We start from the raw sequence: 19190 nt of genomic DNA, 5'->3' as shown, positions 1-19190 counted from the left end.
CATCAAATTAGGTGCTGAGATCGCCGGGTTCGTGATGGAGAAGAGCATATCGTCGGCGTATGCTGACACCTTGCACTCTAGGTCACCAACCTTAATTCCCGATATGTCGGGGTTGGCCCGTATTCGTCCCAGAAATGGTTCTAGAGAGAGTGCGAACAGCAGCGGGGATAAGGGACATCCCTGCCGGGTACCATTAGAGATGTCAAAAGGGGCAGAAAGTACTCCATTACACTTCACTTGGGCCGAGGGGTGAGAATAAATATGCCCTATCCAGGACATCAACGTATCTCCGAAGCCCATAGCCCTCAACGTAGAAAGCATGAACCGCCAACTGACGCGGTCAAACGCTTTCTCCGCATCCGTGTTGAGCAATACGCAGGGCGTTTTCGTCGATTGGGCCACGTGGATAAGGTTCAGGACCTTAGAGGTATTGTCCCTCGCCTCCCGAGAGGGAATGAAGCCCACCTGGTCCAAGTGGACCAAGTGCGGCATATGGTGGCTGAGGCGATTGGCCAGAATCTTCGTGAACACCTTCAGGTCCATGTTCAGCAAGGAGATAGGCCTGTAGCTGCCGCAGCTGGAAGGGTCCTTACCGTCCTTGGGGAGGACCGATATGTGAGCCCGAAGCGTGTCCGGTGGAAAAGACGACTCCCCCTTGCCCAGCAGGTTAAGCCACGCCACCAAGTGAGGTCCGAGGACCTCCAGGTAGGTGGAGTAATAAGGCAGGGTGAAGCCGTCAGGACCCGGAGCCTTCCCCGCCTGCAGAGATCCCACCGCTGTCTGAAGCTCCCGCAGGGTAACGGGGGCCTCCAGCTCCCCCCTGGCCTCATCACCCAAAGATGGGAGGACCACCGAGGCCAGGTATTCCTCCACGGCGGCCGTAGCGCCCCCGTGGTCCGGGAGGTTATACAAAGAGTCATAGAAGCCCCGGAACGCACCAGCGATCTGTTCGGGCAGAGTAGCGGAACCCCCCGAGGGAGATGTGATACAGGGTATAAAATTGGCAAGCCTCTGCGCCTTAACCGAGGCCGCCAAAAGCCTCCCGCACTTGTTCCCCTCCATATAAAAGGCATGCCGTGCCCTCTGCAGGTCTGCCTTGGCTTTGGAGAACATAAGATCCTGCACCTGGCGGCGGAGTACGAACAGTTCCTGTTCATCTGACCGATCCAGGTGCTTTTTATGGGAGGTTTCCAACAGGTGAATCGCCCCCAAGAGTCGCTGTAGTTGTTGAGATCTCAGCCTCTTCAGTCGAGCACCATGTTTCAGGTATACTCCCCGAATGACTGCCTTATGGGCCTCCCAGATAGTCCCCGGATCACAGTCATCCGTGGTGTTGGTCCGGAAGAATTCCGTAAGTTCCCTCAGAACGTCCGACCGGACCTCCTCGTTATTGAGGAGGGAGTCGCTCAGGCGCCAGAACCGCGTCTTCCCCCGCATACCATCCGCCAGTTTGTACACAAGCGAAATCGGCGCGTGATCGGAGAAAGTCATCGTGTCGATCGTGGAATCCAGCACCGCGTGTAACTGGCAATGCGGGATCAGAAAATAGTCTATTCTGGAGTATAACCTGTGGGGTGGCGAGAAAAAGGAATAGTCGCGTTCCCCATTGTGTTGCATTCTCCACACGTCGATAAGCTGAGCTTCGTGGAGAGCACGAAGAATTCGTTTCCGTGAAGTGTGGGGCACCGAAGAGCCGCCGGAGGACGTATCCACCGTCGGGGATAGCGGGACGTTGAAGTCGCCCCCCAAGATCAGCTGGCCCACCTGAAAGGAGGCCAATCTTTTAAGGACTCGGGCGATAAACACGTCCTGGCCATCGTTAGGGGCGTAGACACTCGCCAGTGTCACCATAGTCTCCCCAATGGTGCCCCTCAGAAACACAAAACGGCCATTTGGATCTAGCAGGGAGTCCTGGCAAGTCCAAGGCACCCTTGCCGCCACAAGAATGGATACCCCCCGTGACTTGGCAGCAGCGTGCGTGGAGTGATAGGAAGTGGGGTAGTACCGGTTAGTCAGTCGCTGCAGGCGGTCCGAGCGGAAATGCGTCTCCTGGAGGAACGCCACATCAGCCCGCCGGCGATGTAACTCGTTAAGAAGGACCTTACGCTTCTCTGGGACGTTAAGCCCCTTAGCGTTCAGGGAGACCACCGTGAGTTCGTCCATGCCGAGGGGGAGGGGAAGGGACCAAAAAGGGCTAGGGAAAAGAAGTACCAGACGACGGGTAGGACGGAAGGAAGGGAGCCGGAAAGAAGGGGGAAAAAGAGGGGTAGACTAGGAGAGAGAGAGAAAAGAGAAAAAAAAAAAAAAAAAAAAAAAAAAAAGGAAAAGAAAATTCAGAGACTGAGAGGAAAAGCAGACAAGTAGAAAAGGAGGCCGGGGTAGGGAACACCCCGCTCCAACTAAAGGGCAGCTAAGCCACCAGGCGCTCGGAGACCCTTAAGGGCACTCCCGCGCAGGCCTATTTGGGGATGTGGGTAGACAGGTACAGCCTGAACCGCAGCCTCCGGCCCTCCACCCAGCCCAACCCCAGGTGTGGGCAATTGGAGGAAGGAGACCGAGGCGGTAGGGCAAACAAGGGACCGTCGTGGGCGGTATCGGGCTGGTCCCATATGGCAGGGAGCTCGTCCATGTAAAGAGAGCGGTAGAAGCGAGTACGGAGCCGCACCAGAAGAGAGCCAGAAGCAGAGAGCCACAGCCGGCCACACAGCTCCGTCACATATCAAGAACAGCAGCTAGTGAACATAACCCATAACTATAACAGTAATTGCAGTAAATTAACAGTACCCCGATGGAGAGGGGGTCCGAGCAGCCATCTCCTTAGGTCCCTTGGGTGAGCCAGCGCAACACCATCACCATAGGGGTCAGCCTAGTGGGCCGGGTCCGATCCCCACCCCCAACCCTCCCGCCACCCCGTGCATCTCAAACCGTGTGGCTACTCGGACCCCCCTCCAGGAAGTCAGAAGGCCCACGTCCCCCACCGAGAGGTCCGACACATCCCCCCCACAATATCAATAGCAATAGCAATGGCCCCCCTCCCCCAATACAGTCAGAAAAATGCAAGCCCAATGCCCGGCAATGTCCGCCAACCCCCACCCGCCAATGTACCCCACAGGCCCAACCAGGAGGGAGCAGATGTTCAAGCCCCCCAAAACCCCCCGTTCATGCCCGTAGGTCCCCGGAAAACAGCCCAGAGTCCACCTCTCCCACCAACCCCCCATCCCAAACCACCAAAACCAGGGTGCGGGCTAAGTGATTGACGCTCTTTTTTTGTTTATAGCGCATGATCAAAAAATCGCACAGGTGATCAAATACCACCAAAAGAAAGCTCTGTTTGTAGGAAAAAAAGGACGTCAAATTCGTTTAGGTACAGCGTCGCACGACCGCGCAATTGTCCGTTAAAGTCACGCGGTGCCGAATCGCAAAATACCCCCTGGTCAGGAAGGGGGTAAAATCTTCCGGGGCTTAAGTGGTTAACCTTTGCTGCAGTACATGCTACAAAAAAAGACAAACATATTTATTACTTACTGTATATTATTACTATGCAGGATTTATATACAGTAGCGCCAACAGTTTGCACAGCGCTTTACTGTGTATGTTGCGCAACTGCACTATAGTAACATACTGTATTGGTTTATTGGGCTATTAATGCAACTATTAACATTTTTTATTTTTTTTTAGAGAAACATCTAAAGGAAAAAGATCCAAAGTTGGATGAAGAAGCCTTGCAGCATTTAGAGGCAGTAGCTGATGCTGTTAAAGAATTGGTAAGAAGTTTTTTTCTATTGAGCCAATTGTCAATAAGCTCACTTGTGCTCATGTTAGAATCTGGGCAGTTCTGCAGAAATGGTAACAGATGTAAAATATGACTTTCTCTTGGAACACAACTATAGGCACATCTCACCTACAGGCAATGTATGTTGTTGTAGTGCATTCAGATGGGATTAGATCACTCCAGTGAGCTGTGTTTATTAGTTATGAATCCTCTGCTGATATATGCAGATCCACATCTAGCGGCCTCCTTTTTGTTTTGAAATGTGGAGGATGGTATTAATTATTAAAGGCATTGTACACTTTCAACTATTCTCATTGATTTGGCTAGATATTATTGTAGTTCTAATTTTTGTGTTTTTTGCCTTATTTTGTAATGGTGGGTTCACATGTTGTATCTGCGGTTTGTTGTGTCATACGTGCTTGATTCCCCTATGTCCATGTATCACTGCAGCTGGCCTGTCCTTATGTGCCGAGGGGACAGGACCACTTTCTGTTCCATATCACACAGTATCCAATGTAGGGATTTACAGATTATCGGCAATGCCGATATATCGGGGGCCGATATGCACTTTCCCCGATATATCGGAATCGGCCCCTGAGGGTTACCGATATTGCCGATATTTCGGGAAGTGCTGTACCGGAGTGATGCCTGCAGCTAGAGGCATCATCTCAGTGCCAGCGTCCATAGCCGACGGTCAGCTGTCTTGTAATGACAACCGATGCGGCTGGGAAGCCGCTCGGCTGTCATTACAAGGAGCGGGAGGGGACGTCCCCCGGGCATCCTACCTGCACGGCTGCTGAAGACCCGATCAAAGACGCATTCGGCTCTGATCAGGTCTCCATGTAAAAAATCTGACATCACTTCCGGGTACTCGGCGCCACATTAAAAAAACTGACAGCATTTAAAACAGCCAAACTTGGCATTTTGAATGCTTTTCCGTGCCGAGGAGGGGTTGTGTCACAAATTTTTTGGGATGCTAATATGAGGAAACACGTCATCTCGTCGTCACGTCAAGCTGAATTAGTAAGCTCTCTGTGTGTTTGTGAATGCTTTGCCTGCTTGTGCCTGTGTCAGATCTAATTAATATGTAGATCTCACCTACACAAGCAACTAAGAGAGCCAGAGATTGTGGGATATATAGTTTTGTCACGGAAAATGTCAGTTCTATGACTACAGACAGAAGTCATGCATTAACCTGTAAAGTGCCATGCCACATGTCTCATGTTTGAACACAAACAGAAACTACTGACAAATGAACTCTACTATAGATTGTGTGTACAGGGCAACAAATGATACCATGAGACTACATGATCAATGCACATCTAATGCAGGTGAAAAACTCAAGGTGCAGTTAGGAAAGTTTATAATGCCTTTAAACTGGGCCTAAGCTCCTTAAAGGTTGTCTGTCAACAATTTGTTTTCACTTTTGGAATTAATATCCTAAAAACAGTGTCTATTACCTTTATTACCAGAAAACAACTTCTCTTTGTATGTCTTTCTAATTTAGTGTAACTTTGCTTGGAGGAACTCTCCCGGGTCTCTCTCTCACCAATAGCTCACACAGCAACGGGAACAGCCAGTGAGCCAAAAGCAGAGAGGGGGGGGGGGCAGAGATACACCCTGTGTATGAATGGACAGTAATTATTCACAGGAGCGTGGCTCGGGAGCGAGCCTGCTCAAATGCCCCCATAGCAAGAGGCTTGCTATTGGGGGCACTCGGCAGGGGGGAGGAGCCAGGACCGTTTGGGGGCCCCTTGAAAAAAAGTGGACGGGGGCTACTCTGTGCAAAACTATTGCACAAAGCAGGTAAGTATAACATGTTTGTTTTTAGCAGTTAGAAGGCTTAAATAGGGAGGTAGGGCAGGGGCAGGAAAATCAGAAGAAACATGCTAAAGAGCAGTAAATTGCAGGTTGTACAGTGCTTTGGTTCCAGGCCATGTTATTTGAGTCATGTGGCTTTGGGATACATGACCCAAACTTGGAATGCAACAACACTCAGAGATACAAAGATTTTCTCCTCCAACCTTGCCTACCTGTCAATCCTGCCAGAAATCAAGAGCCCTTAACTTCCTGCGCACTCTGCCTCTACTACACCGGTATCAGTTAGCAGTGTTATCAACCCTGCCTAGTTCTTTCTTTGGACTACAAAACATACCCCCCCCCTATTTTATGCAGATAAGGAGCGGAGGAGGTGGCCTGTAGTCCTAGCATGCATTCTGTCCTAGGAGGGCAATGCTGTTCCTCTATAGTTCTCCTTTTTAGGTTATAGCTATTCTTTGATGCCCAATTAAAATCCTATGAGATACATGACCAATGTTTTTCGTTGTGTTTCTTTTTTAATTTTCTCCATACCTTTAGGAGGACAGTAGAAGGGCTACGCGTGAGCTTCTGGAAGCAGAGACAATTGAAAACAGCAAGCTTCGGTACAAAGTCACGCATCTTCCTGGAATTATATCAAAGGAGATAGAAGGTAATGTTTTATCAATAATAATTATATTGTATGCGTTTGGATAGAGTTAGAAAAGGTTAGAAAACCTTTAAGGTTTTTATTGCTGTCTGTGACCCCAAGAACATTTCAAATCATTTCCTGCCCCTGTGTCATCAGGACAAGAAACACTGAAACATAGAAGATTGATGGCAGAAAAAGACCAAGTAGTCCATTGAATCTGCCTGTTTTTTTTTTTTTTACACACATTAAATACATTGGTAAAATAATACTTTTCAAGGTTAGTTTAGAACTTTTCTCCTCCTAGTTTAAGGTTATGTCCCCATGGTCTTGATCATATTAATATTACTACCCTCCTGAACCTTACCTTTATTCATACCCCAAAATATTTAAAGGTTCAATCATGGCCGCCTTTCCCTTATTTCCTTAAGACTAAATATTAGGAGCTCATTTAGATGGACAATCAGACCCGTCTCCCAATCTGAGCTGCTGTGTGTAAATCCACCTTGGACCTGCAGGCAGAGAGCCCATAGATGTGGATGCACATGCAGCAGCTGCACATACACAATCGCATATCAAAATTTGACATTGGGCAGGAGGATTTGCATGAATCCGAATGCACAGTGTCTGCCTTCAGATCCATGCACCTGCCCCTGTCCGCATGTCAAATTTTGGCAATTTATTGTGTCTGTGCAGCCGCTGTATGTGCATCCACGTCTTTGGGCTGCCTGCATGCAGCTCCAAGGTGGATTCACATGAAGCAGACAGCGGCTCAGATTGGAGAATGGGTCTAATTACCCAAAAACTTTTATTTAAACCCCAACTCCAAGAAAATGAAAAAGTTCCCCCTTGCAATGTGCACCACTCCCCACCCACTACATTGCAAGGGTAAATGCTTCTAATGCCTAGGGATTTATGTACAAAGCTTTACTTACTTTTACACCCTGCTCCCACCAGCTCCAGCACTCTCCTCCTCTGCCTGAAGCTCTAGTCTGTGGGCAGAGTCTGCACTGTACGTTTAGGAGGCTAAAGTGCGACTCGAGCCAGTCACAGCTTATTGAGCAGCTGCAGGAGTCCAGTCGCAGCATTGGAGGGAGCCTGCTGGCGCGAGGAGCAAAGTAAGTACACTGCTCAAATGAATTAAAGGAACACTTTGAAAACACACCAGATCTCAATGGGGAAAAAATATCATGCTGGATATCTATACTGATATGGACTGGGTAATGTGTTAGAAACGAAAGAATTCCATATCATTTGATGGAAATGAAAATTGTCAACCTACAGAGGGCTGAATTTAAAGACACCCTAAAAATTAAAGGGAAAAAATGATGCAGCAGGCTAGTCCATTTTGCTGAAATGTCATTGTAGCAACTCAAAATGCGAGTGTGCATGGCCATTCAATGGTATGAATTCCTTCATCCTCCAGGAACTGGCTGCATACTCTCGCCACATGCGGCCGGTCTCTATCACGCACCAGGAGGAACCCAGGACACACTGCACCAGCGTAGGGTCTGACAATGGATCCAAGGATTTCATCCTGATACCTAATAGCAGTCATAATGCCATTGTCCAGCCTGTAGAGGTCTGTGCGTCCCTCCATGGCTATGCCTTCCCAGACCATCACTGACCCACCACCAAACTGGTCATGCTGAACAATGTTACAGGCAGCATAATGTTCTCCACAGCTTCTCCAGATCCTTTCACACCGGTCACATGTGCTCAGGGTGAACCTGCTCTCATCTGCGAAAAGCACAGGGCGCCAGTGGCAGACCTGCCAATTCTGGTGTTCAATGGTAAATGCCAATCGAATTCCACGGTGTCGGGCAGTAAGCACAGAGCCCACTAGAGGACATTGGGCCTTCAGGCCACCCTCATGAAGTTTGTTTATGATTGTCTGGTCAGAGACATTTACACCAGTGGCTTTCTGGAGGTCATTTTTTAAGGCTCTGGCAGTGCTCATCCTGTTCCTCCTTGCACAAAGGAGCAGATACCGGTCCTGCTGATTGGTTAAGAGCCTTCTAAGGCCCTGTCCAGCTCTTTTAGAGTAACTGCCTGTCTCCTGGAATCTCCTCCATGCTCTTGAGACTGTGCTGGGAGACACAGCAAACCTTCTGGCAATGGCGCATATTGATGTGCCATCCTGGAGGAATTGGACTGCTTGTGCAACCTCTGTAGGGAAAAAAAATGTCAGTGGCCTCCACCTGTAAAACCATTCCTGTTTTGGAGGTCGTCTCATTGTTGCCCATCTAGTTCACCTGTTGTTAATTTCATTAACACCAAAGCAACTGAAACTGATTAACAACCCCCTCTGCTACTTAACTAACCAGATTAATATACCAGGAGTTCAGTTGATGTGATGCTATACTCTGAATAAAAAGTGTTCCCTTATTTTGTTTAGAGCAGTGTATTTTTCCCTTAATGCTCTGCTCCTAATCTAAACAAGCAATGAACCCTTGTAGTGCAGGGGTAGGTTTTTTCATTTTAATGGAGTTGGACTGTAAATGCATTTGTCAGTCACCATAAAGGATATGGTGCACCAACTGCTTTTGCCAACCTAGATATTACTTTGTTAAAATAGTGGTGACATCATCAGTGTGCTGTACATAGCCTGTGCAGAGAGCAGAGCTGTGGGATGGACCCAGGTCCACCCACTTCAAGCTGTCTGCAGAAACCTACAGAAGGGGCGGAGACAAGACCAGTCACCCTGCACAAGAAGATAGCAGCAGTGAATGGCCTTTGCTACAGGAAGTTCCTGCACAGAGGCAAAGTGTAGGTGTTGTTTGAAAAAATAAAAATGTTCTTTAAAAATAACAAACATGTTTGTTATACTTACCTGCTCTGTGCAGTGGTTTTGCACAGAGCAGCCCCAGTTCTCTTTTTTTTGGGTCCCCAGTAGCGGTCCTGACTCTTTCCCTCTGCCAAGAGCCCCCAATAGCAAGCCTCTTGCTATGGGAGAACTCGAGAAGGCTCGCTCTTTAGCCACGATCTGTGCGTCCATTTACACACAGGGTGGGGCTCGGCTCCTCCCCCGCTCTCTCCGCCGGCTCACTGGATGTGATTACAGCAGCAGGAGCCAGTGGCTTCTACTGCTGCCTCAGTCAATGAGGACCGAGAGTCCCCAGACAGCGAGGCTCTCCTGCACATCGCTTGATTGAGGTGGGGCTCAGGTAAGTATTAGGGGGGCTGGGGGGGGGGGGGAAGCTGCACACTAAAGGATTTTTACTTTAAGGCATAGAGTGCAAACTTGAACCTGTAGAACCACTTTAGGAAAACACAACCCTCTCCTTCCTCATACTGGTGATCTCTTTAATGATAACTAAAGATCTTTATAGAGGAATCAGGGCCTCCTTCATCGTGCTGGTAATTCTTCGAATCCCTCTAGTATCCCATCTATATAGACGAATCAGGTGATTCTTTCTTCTGTTGGTGAAACCTCTAATGATAACTAAAAATCTATATAGAGGAATCAGGGCCTCCTTCATCCTGCTGGTGATCCCTCCTATTATAACTAAAGATCTATATAGAGGATTCAGGGCCTCCTTCTGGTAATCCCTCTAGTCAGTACTAATGTCTATATAGAAGAATTAGCAGCTGGGGGAGGGGGGGGAGCTGCACACTGAAGGTTTTTACCTTAATGCATAGAATGCATTAAGGTAAAAAACTTTGGACCTTTAGAACCACTTTAGGAAAATACATAGCCTCTCCTTCCTCCTGCTGGTGATATCTTTAATGATAACTAAAGATCTATATAGAGGAATAATGGCCTCCTTCCTCCTGCTTGTGATCCCTCTAATGATAACTAAAAATCTATATAGAGCAGTGGTCTCTTAACGGCAGCCCGGGGGCCAGATGCGGCTATTTTATCTGGCCCCTGGGGCACTTTTCCTCCCACTGATACAAGACACTGTTCTTCTTGCTGACACCAACAATGGGGCATACCTTCTGCTACTGACATCAACAATGGGGCACTATTTCTCCCATTGATGCCAAGGATGGGGAACCCTTCCTCAAACTGACACCAACAATGGGGCACTATTCCTCCCACTGATATCAATGTCAGGGCACTATTCCTCCCACTTACACCAAAAATAGGGCACTATTCCTCCCACTGACACCAACAATGGGGCACTATTCCTCCCACTGACACCAACAATGGGGCACTATTCCTCCCACTGACACCAACAATGGGGCACTATTCCTCCCACTGACACCCAACAATAGGGCATACCTTCTACTACTGACATCAACAATGGGGTACTATTTCTCCCATTGATGCCAACAATGGGGCACTATTCCTCCCACTGATATCAACGTCAGGGCACTATTTCTCCCACTGATACCAACAATGGGGAACTATTCCTCCCACTGACACCAACGATGGGGCACTTTTCCTCCCACTGACACCAACAATTGGGCACTATTCTTCCTGCTAGTACATGTTTACATGTACTAGGTGGAGGAATTGTTTGTATTGTTTACTGCAGCTGATGCCATGACAATTTCTACTCCCAATGGCCACAGTTCGCCCCTCTTGATTAAGGAGTACCCTTTGTCCTGCTGGTGACCCTTCTAGTTATAGCTTAGTATCTGTATAGAGGAATCAGGACCTCTTGTGATTAATGAAGATCTATATAGGGGAATCAGGACCTCCTTACTCCTGCTGAAGACCCCTCTAGTGATGACCTTGAGAATTCTATGGGCTTTGAAAAAAATTAGGGTAAGTAGTACAACTAGGACAGTAATACCCCAACAACAGTATAAACCTGACCGATTTTTAATCCCTTTCATACATGTTTCTCTTGGTGTCTATTTTAGGGAGTTTTCTAATTATTTCCTTTCACTGTACCGTGACCGGAAATGAGGACTTGGATGGCAATGAAACTTGATAAAAATTCTAACCCTTTGCCACTCTATCAAAAAAAATAAAAATGTTGGGGTTGGCTTTAAATCCATAGACCCAGTATGTTGAATTATTTGTCCTTCTATTTAGCTGCGGTCACAAGTGCTCGTGAGTGTCTCTCCATGGAGATGCAATGGTTACAGAATGAACTGAGAAGTATAACCCTGGAACTGGAAAACACTGAGAAGAAACAACTGGATTTTGAGGAACTGAATTCTTCTCTTGGGTAATATTGCCTTCTATTATTTCTGCATTCAGGAATGGCAAGATAAAAAAATAAAACTAGTGTGCAATATATTCTGACAAGTGTGTATTTTAAAACGTACTCTTTATAGGGCAAGAAAGAATCCCATGGCTGATTTATAGGCAAGACTGAGCAGTGACTATACCTATCAGTTCTTTTGGGACCATACGGTGGCTTCTTATGCTCCAGTATGATCTGAATGTTTTGCTTAGTTGCAAATTTTCACCTCTATTCTTCAAAAGTCTTGTTTGTGTAATTTGAATTGATGTGCCTATCTTTGATTTCACAATCTGGCTTTCCAACATGACTTGAGCAAAAAAACAGTTAATAAAAAAAAAAATTCTGGGGACATTTTAAAGATTCTTTTATTGGGCATCCAAGCTAAACTTTTGGGCCTGATGCAAAGGTAGGAATGGTATGATGAGTCCATACATGCATAGAAGTAATAGATGTTCAAGTTAGCCATTGACATGGGTTGGTTGCGTAACCAAATTATTTTCAGTGGGATCTAGAGATAGTTCATGCTTACGGTTACCCTTTAGCTTTCTTGTATATAGATCGTTTGTACAGTTTTGTTAAAGTGTAAGTTTAATCTGCTCATATTTTTCTTTCCCTCGATCCTCCGTACACAGCACTTACCATGCTAATTACATTTTTTTCACTGAAACCTTTCGGTTTTCATTACCCACCTTATTAGATTGTTGATGTCATGGGGGCTTGCGTGCTTCTATATGCAATACAGGCAGATCATGATTTGTGGGAGGAGCCAACAAGTGCTGTACATATAGCGTCCTGAAAACATCACATCAATCTGCCTCCTTACTCTTCGTAAGAGCCCTCAGTCCTAATGTGAGAAGTGGGCTGGCTCTTGTGAGGAGGTATACAAATATCAGAAAGACTTAATTGGTGAATATCAATCTGGAGAAGTGGCCACCCTAGTATTGCAAGCCAGGTACAGTAAGGCTGGGCAGGAAAGGGATAGATGATGCTGGATGTTCTCAGGCCAGGAAATGAGACGGGCTGTATCGGACTTGCTGCAGCTTCTGTGAAAAGTTAACAGTGTACAATGAATCATAGTAAGTAAATTTAGTACAAGAGAAGTTAAAGCTGAAGTTTAGGTATGTTTTTTTTTTTTTCTTGCAATGTTACATGGTCCAGCTTGGAGCAATGTAAATATGTTGTATGTGCCATATGTGGCCAATCTGAGTGTAAGGTGGAAATTTCTGTAGTAGCTACTAGCTTCCGGGTCCTGAGCCGAGTTGCTGGTTTGCTGCTTAGTAAACACAGGAGGCGCCATTCAGAGGACATGTTGCAATTTCTCAATGAATACAAACTAATCTCTGATTGGATGAGGTTTACTAAGCAGTAGAGCAGCCATTTGGCAGGGAACCTGGGAGGTAGCGGTGATCTCCATAAAAACAGTGCCTACTACAATGATTTCCAGCCTGCACAGGGATCGGCCAGGTATAGCACATGCATACTTGCATTAGTCCAAACTGGACCATGTAACAGTGCAAAAAAAACATAACTTTAGCTTAACTTCTGTCAAGCACACTTATAAAGGATCCTCTCCTCTACTGAATGTTCTTACTATGATTTCATTGCACACTGTCAGCTTCTCACAGTCTTCCTTCTGGGTCCACGCTCTACGGCCGCTTGAATGGCTGAGCCTCGATGATGTTACCGGCTGCTGATGTTACCGGCTGCTGAAATTGTGAATATCTCCTAAACGGAGCACGGTTAGGAGATGTTTACCTACAGGTGAGCTTTATTATAAGTTTACCATTAGTTACAAGTGAAAAAGCGAAGTTTACTACCACTTTAACAGTTTTAAAACACACCTTCCTACAATTAATAGAGTTTTTATAAAATCCATCACTCCTTGATTATGACATGTTAGTTTATTAGGCTGGGAGCACTGTATGGTACCGTAATTGTGTCTGTTCTAGAATTCAGGGAAGAACACTGTGGAATGAACATCAAAAAGCAGTTGATCTGCTCAACCAGCAGATGGCAGACAAGGCCAATCAAAGCATCCGAGTGAACCAGACTCACAGCAAGCGAAAGGAGGCTGAAGAAGCTGTTATTGAGTACCAGCACAAGACCGTAGATCTAGCTGAGGATATGGTCACTGAAAAAAAACAATTTACTGCAGAAAAGGAAAGCCTGGAAGCTCAGGTGTGCATTGTCAGACTAAAATCTCTCAATCTGCATTTTGGTCATTGTTATGGTGGTTCTTTTATACAGTGCATTGCAAAAGTGTTCGGCCCCCTTGAACTTTTCGACCTTTTGCCACATTTCAGGCTTCAAACATAAAGATATAAAACTGTAACTTTTTTTGAAGAAACAACAAGTGGGACACAATCATGAAGTGGAACGAAATTTATTGGATATTTCAAACTATGTTAACAAATAAAAAAAAAACTGAAAAATTGGGCGTGCAAAATTATTCAGCCCCTTTACTTTCAGTGCAGCAAACTCTCTCCAGAAGTTCATTGAGGATCTCTGAATGATCCAATGTTGACCTAAATGACTATATTATGATAAATAGAATCCACCTGTGTGTAATCAAGTCTCCGTATAAATGCACCTGCACTGTGATAGTCTCAGAGGTCCGTTTAAAGCGCAGAGAGCATCATGAAGAACAAGGAACACACCAGGAAGGTCCGAGATACTGTTGTGGAGAAGTTTAAAGCCAGATTTGGATACAAAAAGATTTCCCCAGCTCTAAACATCCCAAGGAGCACTGTGCAAGCGATAATATTGAAATGGAAGGAGTATCAGACCACTGCAAATCTACGAAGACCTGGCCATCCCTCTAAACTTTTAGCTCATACAAGGAGAAAACTGATCAGAGATGCAGCCAAGAGGCCCATGATCACTCTGGATGAACTGCAGAGATCTACAGCTGAGGTGGGAGACTCTGTCCATAGGGCAACAATCAGTCGTATACTGCACAAATCTGGCCTTTATGGAAGAGTGGCAAGAAGAAAGCCATTTCTTAAAGCTATCCATAAAAAGTGTCGTTTAAAGTTTGCCACAAGCCACCTGGGAGACACACCAAACATGTGGAAGAAGGTGCTCTGGTCAGATGAAACCAAAATCGAACTTTTTGGCAACAATGCAAAACGTTATGTTTGGCGTAAAAGCAAAACAGCTCATCACCCTGAACACACCATCCCCACTGTCAAACATGGTGGTGGCAGCATCATGGTTTGGGCCTGCTTTTCTTCAGCAGGGACAGGGAAGATGGTTAAAATTGATGGGAAGATGGATGGAGCCAAATATAGGACCATTCTGGAAGAAAACCTGATGGAGACTGCAAAATACATGAGACTGGGACAGAGATTTGTCTTCCAACAAGACAATGATCCAAAACATAAAGCAAAATCTACAATGGAATGGTTCACAAATAAACATATCCAGGTGTTAGAATGGCCAAGTCAAAGTCCAGACCTGAATCCAATCGAGAATCTGTAGAAAGAACTGAAAACTGCTGTTCACGAACGCTCTCCATCCAACCTCACTGAGCTCGAGCTGTTTTGCAAGGAGGAATGGGCAAAAATTTCAGTCTCTCGATGTGCAAAACTGATAGAGACATACCCCAAGCTACTTACAGCTGTAATCGCAGCAAAAGGTGGTGCTACAAAGTATTAACTTAAGGGGGCTGAATAATTTTGCACGCACAATTTTTCAGTTTTTTATTTGTTAAAAAAGTTTGAAATATCCAATAAATTTCGTTCCACTTCATGATTGTGTCCCACTTGTTGTTGATTCTTCAAAAAAAAATTACAGTTTTATATCTTTATGTTTTTTTTTTTTTTTAAATCAGAGAAAAGTTTTATTGAGAAAACTCACACCTTTACAACAATCACAGAAACAGTTAATTAGAACCATAGAAAACAGTACTCATATCAACAGTATGAGATATAAACTCAAGCCAGGTCACCTGGCACAGAAAATTCCAAACATATAGAGCAGTGTTTTTCAACCTTTTTTGTGCAAAGGCACACTTTTTTCATGAAAAAAATCACGAGGCACACCACCATTAGAAAATGTTAAAAAAAATGTAACTCTGTGCCTATATTGACTATATATAAAGTAATTCTCTTGAATAGGAATCAAATAACAATAGCTTTGCAGGCGGGAAGTATTAATGTCTCTGTCACAGTGTGCAACTTTTTTGACTTGGCTATAAGTTCAGCAACTTGATAGCTAGCTTTAAGAGCTCTTTCATTTACCTTTGTGGTTTTTCTCATGAAAGTTGCCTGTTTCTCCGTGTTTTCACGCAGGCGAACAAAATAGTCCACATTCTTGTTTTGAAGCGAAGGGTGTTTCGTTTGGAGATGGCGTTTAAGTTTACTTGGGACCGTAGCACTGTTAGATAGCTTTTCACCACACCCCACGCACAGTGGATTTGGTTTGTTTGCATCTCCGGTGAAAGTAAATCCAAATGAAATATAGCTATCGCTATATTGCCTTGTGCCAGAGAATTTGCTTGAGCTAACCATCTTTGCTTTCTTTTGATCCCCACTCATACTTGGGCTCTCATCTGGCTCCGAATTTTGTTCAGAGTCCAGTTCTTTCCTTTTCAAAAACTTGTCCATCACTGCAGTATCTCACTGTCACTTACTGCGCTTGTCTCCTCCAGATAGCCGCTGTCCGTCACACTCAGCACTCTTCTGCGCATGTCTCCATCCAGATCCATCAGTCAGCGCTCTTCTGCTCTTCTGCTCATGTCTCCTCCAGATCCAGATCCATCGGCGCTCTTCTGCTCATCAGCGATCTACTGTGATGTCTCCTCCTGTCCTCCTCCTGTCAGTGTAACAGTGACACCGGAGCTATTTATAGTCCCAAACATGCGCTTTGGATTAAATTGGATTTTTTCCCACGGCACACCAGGCAATATCTCACGGCACACTAGTGTGCCGCGGCGCAGTGGTTGAAAAACACTGATATGGAGTGCCCCCACATCCTCCCCTTTACCTCTAGGCATTTATACTGAAGCTATCAATCCTGGAATACATAGAGTTAGGACAATAAACGATCCATAATGAGGATATCTTTATGTTTGAAGCCTGAAATGTGGCAAAAGGTCGAAAAGTTCCAGGGGGCCGAATACTTTTGCAATGCACTGTATATAGAATATTATTTAAGTAAATACATTGAATCTGATTTTATTACAATGCTCTATAGATATGCTTAATGCCTAACTCCAGGCACAATGAAGCTACCCGGGTTAAAGCAGTTATAGATTCCCAACAGGCTGGCTTTATTCTACATATTGCAATGCTTTTTGTTTGCATGCTGGGATTAGTACAATTCCTGATATACTTAAAGGAGAAGAACAGCCAAAGCTTGTTTGGCTGTACTTCTCCTATGGATCACAGGAGTGCATTTTGTTTTGCACTCTTATGACCCGTTTTCAGCAGAGAGCGGTCTGAAGTCAGCTCTCTGCTGACATCACAGGCTCGGGCATCATCACGACCATGGGGTTGGGATCCGCCCACATGCCTGGACCGGCACCCAGCTCAGTCTCTCAGCAAGCTGCTGGGAGCCTGAGCCAGCCGCTCCCACCCCCTCCACAGCTCAGCACTCCAGTGAGCGAGGAGGGGGCTCTCTGCTCAGGGAGCTGTCAGAACCGAGCGATTGGCGGTGTTTGATCGCTCAGTTTTCAGAGTTGTGGCGCCGGGGGACAGATACAGCATCAGACTGATGCTGCATCCACCTAGGTAAGTATGAATCAAAAAAATAAACCCATACATCTCTTTTAAGGATACTTAGATGCAAGTGTCACAGGTCTCGTAGACCCCAGTACTATGGTTGTGTCTCTGATTCTTTCTCCTCCAGCCCATTCACAAAGCTCAGAGCCCCAGGCTTTTTATTTTCATCAGCCATGACGAAGGACTAATGTCCAAAATGTGCAAGCTATTTTTACAGTGATGTACATGACTTTTTAATAAAGGAATACTATTTTTTGTGTTTCATCCTGAGTGCTGACCATCCCTTTCCTTATTCAGGTTTATGTTATAAATGACCAGGAGCCAAGAAGGGCAGAAACAAGACCTTGGAAATGGGGTCTATGAGACCTGAAGCCATTGCATACAAGTGGGCTGGTAGTAGAGTGGGAGCTGTACCAATCCCAGCATGTGAACAAACAGAATTGCAGTGTGTAGAGTAAAACCAGCATGATGCAAGGGGGTGGGGGTTGATTTTGTGGGAGCAGAATTTATATCAGGTAAGTTTATTGTGCCCAGAGTTCAGCTTTAGGGATCTGTGTCAACAGGGTTTGAGCTTGTTGTCAAAGGCATCAGTGTGAGGTGCTTCTAAGGTTATTCAGAATTCTCTGACAGGTGCATTTGACCTGCAGTTAACCTCCCAATGAATTGTATAGGAAAGCAAAACACATCTGATGCAAACATAAGCCGTTGACAAACTTCTGAAAGAGGACCTGTCATACCAGGCAGCTTTTACATCAGCCGAGGACTCATAAATCATTCCTAAATGCTGCACATCTATATCTATTTTCACAGATGTGTCATTTATAGAACATTGTCTTTTCTCCTTCTCCAGAGCTGAAATTGTGCATTTTCCAATGAACTAAGGTCCAAAATAAATTATTATTTTTTTATATTTATTACATTTTTTATTTGCTATGACATAACTTGGTTTGCTATGAGTTATGTCTTGCCATATATTAAAATTGTTTAAGAGAAAAAGCAAAAAAATGTTGAATAAAATGTACCGGGCATAAAATGCTTGTGAATACTCTGAGCTTTATCTGCTACTCAGATTTTAGAAACGCAAAGGAAGACTGAGGCCCAGGATGCCAGAAATGCAGAAAAGAAGGTATATTTGAACCAGCGGAGATCGGTACTGTTTGATGTGGAGGAGAAAGTTAATAGTGAGAAAGAGGTAAGTAGGAGATGCTGAGAGACTTCTAATGTATTCGGGTCTTATGTAAGTAATATATTGGTGTGGTGCTCTGCCCGATACCTCGGTCAGGAACTATAGGTATTGTTTCTTTCACCTATAGCAGCCTCCATTCCTCAGGGGGTCTCTAAGCTTTTTAAACAAAGGGCCAGTTCACTGTCTTTCAGACTTTAGGTGGGCCGGATTGATAGCAGTTGGAGTAGAAAATTTCTTGGCATCGGTGGTCAGTAAACAATGCCTCAAGCTTGGTGGTCATTGGGAGTAAAAAATAATCATAGAGCCTATAGTCATTAGGAGCAAGAATTGTGCCCCATAATTGATACTAGTGGGAGAATAGTTCCCCATCATTGGTATTAGTGGGAGGAAAAGGGCCCCATTATAGGTGTCAGTCAGAGGAATTATGCCCCATTGTTGGTGACATTAACAGCAATTATGCCCCAGTTTTGGTGCCCAGTGGGAGGAATAGCGTCCCATCATTGGTATCAGTGCTCATCATTGGTGTCCGTGGCAGGAATTATGCCCCAGTGTTGGTGTCAGTGGAAGAAATAGGGCCCTATCATTGGTGGGGGGACCACTGCTTTAAGGCAAGCAGGCCTACTGGTCCTTGGTTGTCCCCAGGTCTTAGTACACAATGCTGTAGTTCTTGGCCACATGGGAATGGAGTAAAGATAGGAAAAGAGATCCTGTAGTCTTGAGGCTTGTCTGACAGGACACTAGGCTCCGCAGGGGAAAGCCCGGGAGGCTGTCCAAGGTCAAGGCTGGCTGCGGGCAAGCATATCCAGTAAACCGTTCTGAAAACAGGGCTGGCAGTGGGCAAGCATAATTCAGAAGTCAAATCCAAGGTCAAGACAGGCAGCAATCCAAGGAGAGTGATCAAATCGAGCAGGAGTTAGCA

The 19190-nt window shown here is 45.5% G+C and overlaps 1 protein-coding gene across 2 annotated transcripts in view; it reads left to right on the top strand.

The window, feature by feature from the left end:
* The window catches only part of CCDC175 (coiled-coil domain containing 175), an 87096-nt gene that overhangs the window by 29935 nt on the left and 37971 nt on the right, over positions 1 to 19190 (top strand). For both annotated transcript variants that reach the window (XM_082274837.1, XM_082274836.1), the window contains exons 2-6: positions 3679 to 3764; positions 6131 to 6242; positions 11209 to 11344; positions 13312 to 13540; positions 18155 to 18277. In XM_082274837.1, the coding sequence (XP_082130963.1) occupies positions 11241 to 11344; positions 13312 to 13540; positions 18155 to 18277 (456 nt within the window). In that variant the 5' untranslated portion in view covers positions 3679 to 3764; positions 6131 to 6242; positions 11209 to 11240. The remainder of the gene's footprint in view (positions 1 to 3678; positions 3765 to 6130; positions 6243 to 11208; positions 11345 to 13311; positions 13541 to 18154; positions 18278 to 19190) is intronic.

The sequence above is a fragment of the Pelophylax lessonae genome, assembly GCF_965119305.1.
Source record: "Pelophylax lessonae genome assembly, chromosome: 13".
Taxonomy (NCBI): Eukaryota; Metazoa; Chordata; class Amphibia; order Anura; family Ranidae; genus Pelophylax; species Pelophylax lessonae.
The sequence above is the reverse complement of the archived record's forward strand: the minus strand, read 5'-3'. Positions and strand labels throughout refer to the sequence as shown.